The sequence below is a fragment of the Cynocephalus volans genome, chromosome X, assembly GCF_027409185.1.
Source record: "Cynocephalus volans isolate mCynVol1 chromosome X, mCynVol1.pri, whole genome shotgun sequence".
Lineage (NCBI taxonomy): Eukaryota > Metazoa > Chordata > Mammalia > Dermoptera > Cynocephalidae > Cynocephalus > Cynocephalus volans.
The window spans coordinates 178,580,191-178,586,920 of record NC_084478.1 but is presented as its reverse complement, the minus strand read 5'-3'; the positions used below and the strand labels follow the sequence as shown (position 1 = coordinate 178,586,920).

Genomic DNA, 6,730 nt, shown 5'->3' with positions numbered 1-6,730 from the left:
ATACAGTACTACTGTTCCCTGGTAGAGATCATAATAAATTAAAGACATATTCTCCTTGTGTTGAAGATTTCAGAAAAGTGCTAGAATCAGCTCCATTACTGCTGCAAAAGGCAGGCTGAATTTCCAACCAGCCACACCAACAGTAACAAGATGAACCAATGTGTCTAGGGTTCAAACACAAGGCTTTCTTTGAGAGGCTTTTGGTCAGCTAACCATCCACTGTTTTATATTGATTGGGACAATCTTCAACACGTTAATTCTGACAATAATCATCATTTTATGACTTTTGTTACCATCTGAGCAAATGTTTCAAAGCATTTGCATACAAGTTAAAACCCAAAAGATCTTTAATAACCTTGAAGGGAAAAGCTAAGTATTGTATCATTGATTCTGATCTTAAATAAAATGGTAACTGCTCAATGAACAATCATCTCCTTGTACATACATACTGAGAAATGTTTGCACGTTGATTTTTTTTTCCTTATGACTTTCAATTTTGCTGGGATCATAAATTGTCCAATACTGTATGCTGCTTAGAAGCCATTCCCCATCCTTAAAGAAAAACCTGTTTTCTTATTCTTGACTTTCAGTTGGCTGCTTCTGAACTCTTTTCATCTTGGCTGCACCCCGATGTCTCTTCTGCCTGCCCTTCCCAGGAAGAAACCCCTGGCAACCCTCAGACTTCCTTGTACATGCCCTTTCCAGCCTCTTTGAGGACTCTGAAGCCCCCTGCTTGGGAGCTCTCTGAGGCCAGGCCATGGCTGTCCAGGTCATCGCCCCAAGTACCAGTTAGTGGCTGGGGAAATGTTTCATGAGAGAATTACTCCACTCAGGGCCCTTGGCCAAGTCTCCCCACACCCCAGTACCCTGATTTCTCCTCTATATGATGGGAGTTGGTGCAGAGCCTCTCAGCTCTGGTAGTGAAGGGCTCGCCTGATTTCTAGTGGTCTGGGATGAAGCTACACTACAATGGTGCTGGGCTTAGGCTCCAGGTACCCATCAGGTGGGTGCAGGGTGACCATCACAGTTCAGCTTCCTAGTGCCATCTGTGGTGGGACCTCATAGTGGGACAATGGGGGGGGGGACATAAGAGGGACAGTGCCAAGGCAGGTGCTGGTGGGGGGATGTTCCTTAGGGAGAAGGCAAACCTAGAATTCCTTGACCTCATAAGGAAACAGCCCAGATCCGTATGGGGAGGGGTGGCATGGGGGAGGACTGAGCAAGCACTCTGTACACACAGGCCTCTGGGAGAGGGGCCAGCATTGCAGAAGAGGGCTTGGAGAGGTGCTGGGGAATCGGATTTTGCCAAAACTAAAAAATCCACAAGGCAGCCTCTGAACAGCTCAGAGCCCAAACTGTCATTCCCTCCCCGCCAACCCCACTCTGAAAGATAAGGAGTAAGCCCTTGCCCTGCCCAAGGCTCTCCTTTCTTGTACTGCCATGCACGTGTCTTTGGGGACCCACACACCTCTATTCACATTGCTGGGGACACAGCAGGGCCTTGCCCTTACTCTAAAACTGGGCCAACAGCAACTCTTCTTTGATAGGGTCTTTGTGTGTGGTCAAACAGGGCCCCAACTCCTCACCACTGCCCGGCATGTCTACCTCTTCCCAACCCATGAGCAAACCTCCATGGAGAACTGGTCTGTGACCCTCACCAGCTGGGCCAGCCAGTCTGGACCTGATCAGCGCTCGCCCCTCTTCTTCCCCTGTCACCAGCCTTCCTCTATGAGACCAGTGACGGCATGTCATCTCTTCATAGTCGCAGTTCTGGGTGTGCCCAATAAGGGGCACGCTACTTGGCTCCATGCTCCATCAGCTGGCTTTGTTTAGAACACTGCTGTCTCCTGCTTTTCATTCTCCATGGGACAGCCCTTTCTGGTCAAGGCCCTCACCGACTCCTAGCCACAATCCAGGCTCCTGAGCAAACTTTGGCAACCTTCCATGGTTTGCCACTCCCCTGTGCCCCTGCATGGCCACATCCTGGGTGACACCGGACTCAGGGGCCATCCCGACAGGAAAAGAACCCTCCCCCCAACTCGCCTCCCCTCAGTGCCCAAAGTGGACAGTGTGGTGGGCTAGGCGGGCACATGCTGTGTGCACACATCACATGGCGCCCTCTGCCCGTGCCCATTGGCACGCCCGGGCCCCTTCGAAGGCTGCTTGCTCCCGGAGTGAGGGCGGCCTCCTGGCCCAGTGCCCCATTTTCTCCGGGTGGAGCGAGGGAGGGGCGGTGGGAAGCGGAGGGCGCAGGTGCGCAGGCGAGGGCCGTGCAGGCTGGGAAGGCCGGCCTGGGGCAGGGGGTCTGCGGGGCCGCGTAGTGTCCGGGCCCTGCCCAGCAGCCGCTTTCCTGGCGTTGGGCACGCAAAGCGCTCGCAGCAGCGCCAGGCCCGGGGCCGGCGCTCTCCAGGGGTTCGTTCGCTCTTACGATCGGGCCCCTTCCCGCTGCTGCCGGGGCGGCCGACCGGCGTGCGGCTAGGGAACCCTAGGCTCTGGAGCCCGAGGACGAGGAACGACGGCGGGGGTCGGAGATACAAGGACGGGGCGGAGCCCAAGCGACTCAGGGACGTGAGCCACCCCAAGCGCGCCCACCCCGCCCGCTCCCATGTCCTAGCCAGTTTTTGCCGGCTCGGCTCGAGCAGGCCCTATCCTTCTCTCGGGTACGGCCTAAACGCCCCAGCACGTGACGTCGCCGCACGCCGTGCCCGCCCCACTCCCACGGCCAGACCGGTCTGTGCCGCTTTGGCTCGTGCAGGCTCCGCCCCTCACCGCCCTCTAGCCTACACGGCCTCTCGTGACGCTTGGGCTCTCCAGCCACGCCCACTCCCACCGCCAGACCGGTCTGCGCCGGCTGCGCCAGCGGTTCGGCTCCGCCCTGTGCAGCGCGCGCAGCCCACGACTGTGACGCGAGCGCGGCCGCTCCCGAGTGCTCGCGCTGCCCCCGCCGTGCTGACAGGCAGTCGTCGCTCGGCTTGTGTTGCCAGGCCCGGGCCGCCCCCAGGCCTTCGCCTCCTACCTCCCGCTACGCCCGCCATGGACGACTACGCGGTTCTGTCGGACACCGAGCTGGATGTCGTGCTGCGCCAGTACAACATCCCGCACGGGCCCGTCGTGGGTACGCGGCGGCGGGCTGTGGGCAGGACCCCTCCCGGGACCCACTCCCCGCGCTTGGCCCCGCTCCTTCCCCCCCGGGCCCCCGCCCCGCGTCCCCCCTGCGCTCTCCCCCAGGCTCGCGGCCCGTGCCTCTGACCGCCCCGCGCCCCGTGTCTGGCCAGGCTCCACTCGCAATCTCTACGAAAAGAAAATCTTCGAGTACGAGACCCAGAGGCGGAGGCTTTCGCCCCCTAACTCGTCTGCCTCCTCGTCCTCCTATCGGTTCTCGGGTAAGACCCAGCCCCAGAAGCCCGCCTGGCCGCCCATGGGAACGGGGCACGGGCGACGGGGAGGATGGGTCGGGAGGGTGTGGCAAGGGCGTTGGCCAAGAGGGGTACTGGGGAGAAGGGAGGAAAGCCTGGGGGGCACATGGACTGTTCCCCCTCCCCCATTCAGACTTGGATTCAGCACCCGTGGACTCGGATATGTACGATCTGCCCAAGAAAGAGGACGCCTTACTTTACCAGAGCAAGGGTAAAGCAGGGAGGGGTGGGCACCCTGATACCTTCACCCCACTCCGTCGGGGACCCCGGTCTCAGGGAGAACCTGAGTCCCCAACCCCCACCATCTCTCAGCAGCTCTAGAAGGGAGAAACTTTGTCATAGGCCCTGAAATGGGATTCAGATTAGGTACATTGGGCCAGGCAGGGGACATCGATGCCTCCTCTGCTACCGATGTCCCCCTTCCTAAGGCTGTAATGACGAGTACTATGAGGAGAGTTACCTGACCACCAGGACTTACGGGGAGGCCGATTCTATGGGTACATCCAAGGGCTTCCGCCAGCCGGTGACTTCACTCTTAGATGCTGACACCTTCCATCACCAGGTGAGCTGGCTGTGAGGCATCCTGTACTTTGATACAGCCTGAGGGGATCATAGCTGGGTTTGGGCAAATACAGCAGGGTGGGCTGGGGAGGTGGGGAGGGAGGGACACTGGGTGCAAATGGTGGCTACTCATTCTCCAGGGAGAGTTAGGGTCAGCAGACACTTGTTTGGTCAAACCCTACTTTGAGGAGCCATCAGAAATATTTGACTAGAGTGCATGGGATGGCACATGGCCTGGACCCTGGTCTGAGATCTAGGCTCATGCTCTTTCTGAGAATCCTTGGGTAGAAAGGAGGGTGCTGGGCACAGGTAGCCAGGACAGTCACTGAGCAAGTGGCAAGGCCCCACAGACAAAAGGCCAGAGACCCAGAATGGTTCTGGAAGGGGCAGGTCCCTGGCCTTTAAGCAATGGTCTGAGTGGGCTGGCCCAGGAAGTTTGGACTGAGGAATATGATAGGCCATGGTGATCCAGCCAACCAGTTCCCCCACCCTGACTTGCGTCTGCAGATGCGTGATGACAGTCTTTTTTCTTCTTCTGAAGAGGACAGCAAGGATAGGTGAGTAGTGGAGAGGCCTAGGGACAGGGACTGGTTCTGGGCCCAGGCTCTCCTGGCCCACTTGCTCTCCTCTTTTGCCTCAGGGAACGCCCCATGTATGGCCGGGACAGTGCCTACCAGAGCATCGCACACTACCGCCCCGTTTCCAACATCTCCAGGAGCTCCCTGGGCCTGTCCTATTATCCTACATCCTCCTCCACCTCTTCTGTGTCCTCATCTTCATCTTCCTCCCCTTCATGGCTCACCCGACGTGCCATCCGGCCAGAAAAGCAGGCCCCTAGGGCCAGTCTGGGCCAGGATCGCCAGGTCCCGCTCTGGGGCCAGCTGCTGCTTTTCCTGGTCTTAGTTGCTTTCCTCCTCTTTGTTTACTACTCCATGCAGCTTGAGGAGGGCAACCCCTTCTGGATGGATCCCTGAGGATCTTGGCTTCGGAGCCAGCTCTTCTCAGAAGTCCTGGCTGACTGCTTCAGCAGTGTTTGATGGGGGTGGGGGGTGGGGGCTTTGCTTTGTGTTCTAGCTTGGAGGGGCCTGGGCCTAGCCCAAGGCAGTGCTTGTTCTCCCTGCCTTGTCCTGCCAGGGAGGCAGCAGGTGGTCCTCAGCTTGCCTTCCTCTGGAGCCTCCAGGCCCTGCTTGCCTGTGACCCTTAAGGCCTGGGAGGGCAAGACCTCACTCCTTCAGAGAATATGGTTGTTGTCATGCATGCCTCTTGTTCATTGTCACCTTGTTGGCCAAAGGCCACCCTTTGTTTTCGTGGACACACAATAAAAAGACCATTTATTTTTAATGTATTGGCTCTTCCTGCTGGGGGAGGGGTTGGGCTCCCATGGCATGCAGCCTCTGGTCTTGGATCTCAAGGATCACTGTCTGGCTTTGCATTTCTGTTTTGGTCTTGGGTTAGGGATCAAATGCTATCCATAGATATGTTTGTGTTTTCTTTGTGGGTTTTATTCCTTAACGCATTCCCAAAAGTGTTTACAATGTGCATGGATTATATGCAAATACTATGCCATTTTATATAAGGGATTTGAGCATCTGTGGATTTTGGTATGGGGGGGAGGGGGTAGGTGTCCTGGAACCAATCCCCCAAGATACTGAGGGATGACTACTTATAAAAATAACTATAGTACAAAAAAGTGTGTGGAGAGAACCCAGTTGGAAATGCAGCATACAGGTAGTCTGTGGTGTTTTAACCAGGAAAAGCCAAAGCCAACCTCACCATCCAAGGGCACATAGCCAGTGGAACACTCCTCAGCTCCTGGAATTGCTTATTTCATGACACGGGAAAAAGCTTCAAAGACAAATTCCCCATCATCTCTGGGTAATCAAATTCTTCATCTGTCTGTGTTCTTGCTTACCTCTTGGGTTTTTATTCCATAATCTTCAAAGTTTGCATATATTAAAAGTTGAGTGCTAACTCACTAGGATAGAATGCCATGTGACACCTTGCACACCTGGCTCTACGCTGCCAGCAGAGGGCGAGAAAGCACAGAGACACCTGGCAGGGGGAAAGTAGAGGCCCAGCATGGGGTGGGACCTTGGCATCGGCCCCTGTTGCCTCTGATCTGCTCCTTGCTGGGACTAGGATCCTCCCTGCCTGCTCTTGACCATTTCTCTTTGCTGTCTCTGTGTGTGTGTGTGTGTGTGTGTGTGTGTGTGTGTGTGTGTGTGTGTGTGTGTGTGTGTGTGTGTGTGTGTGTGTGTGTGTGTGTGTGTGTGTGTGTGTGTGTGTGTGTGTGTGTGTGTGTGTGTGTGTGTGTGTGTGTGTGTGTGTGTGTGTGTGTGTGTGTGTAGAGAGAGGAGAGAGAGGAGAGAGAGGAGAGAAGGAGAGAGAGGAGAGAGAGAGAGAGAGGAGAGAGAGAGAGAGAGGAGAGAGAGAGAGAGATATCCTAAAAATAATATGCGAGTACTTCAAAAAGTTCATGGAAAAATATAATTAAAATACAGATCTTTCCATGAACTTTTTGAAGACCCCTTGTACATGGTTCTTGTGCATTTAAAACAGGCAGAAAGGAATGAGTCACTTCTAATTTTCTCACCACTCATGCAACCTCAGCCTCCCTTGTTTCACTGCTGTAGGCCCCTCCCACATACCTTGGCCCCCAGAGCCCAGCCAGTTGCTTCATGGACTCCCCAGGCCCCTGCCCTCTGTCCCTCACGATCCCAATCCCAAACCCAATGTAAGGGACTGAAGGTTGG

The 6,730-nt window shown here is 55.7% G+C and overlaps 1 protein-coding gene across 1 annotated transcript; it reads left to right on the top strand.

Annotated features, from left to right (window-relative positions):
* The first annotated feature begins 2,278 nt into the window (after positions 1 to 2,278).
* EMD (emerin) lies at positions 2,279 to 5,019 on the top strand. Its single transcript, XM_063083626.1, has 6 exons — positions 2,279 to 3,115; positions 3,276 to 3,383; positions 3,550 to 3,627; positions 3,845 to 3,978; positions 4,485 to 4,534; positions 4,618 to 5,019. The coding sequence occupies exons 1-6, from the start codon at positions 3,034 to 3,036 to the stop codon at positions 4,949 to 4,951; spliced, it is 786 nt and encodes a 261-aa protein (XP_062939696.1). The 5' UTR covers positions 2,279 to 3,033; the 3' UTR covers positions 4,952 to 5,019.
* Positions 5,020 to 6,730: the final 1,711 nt, after the last annotated feature.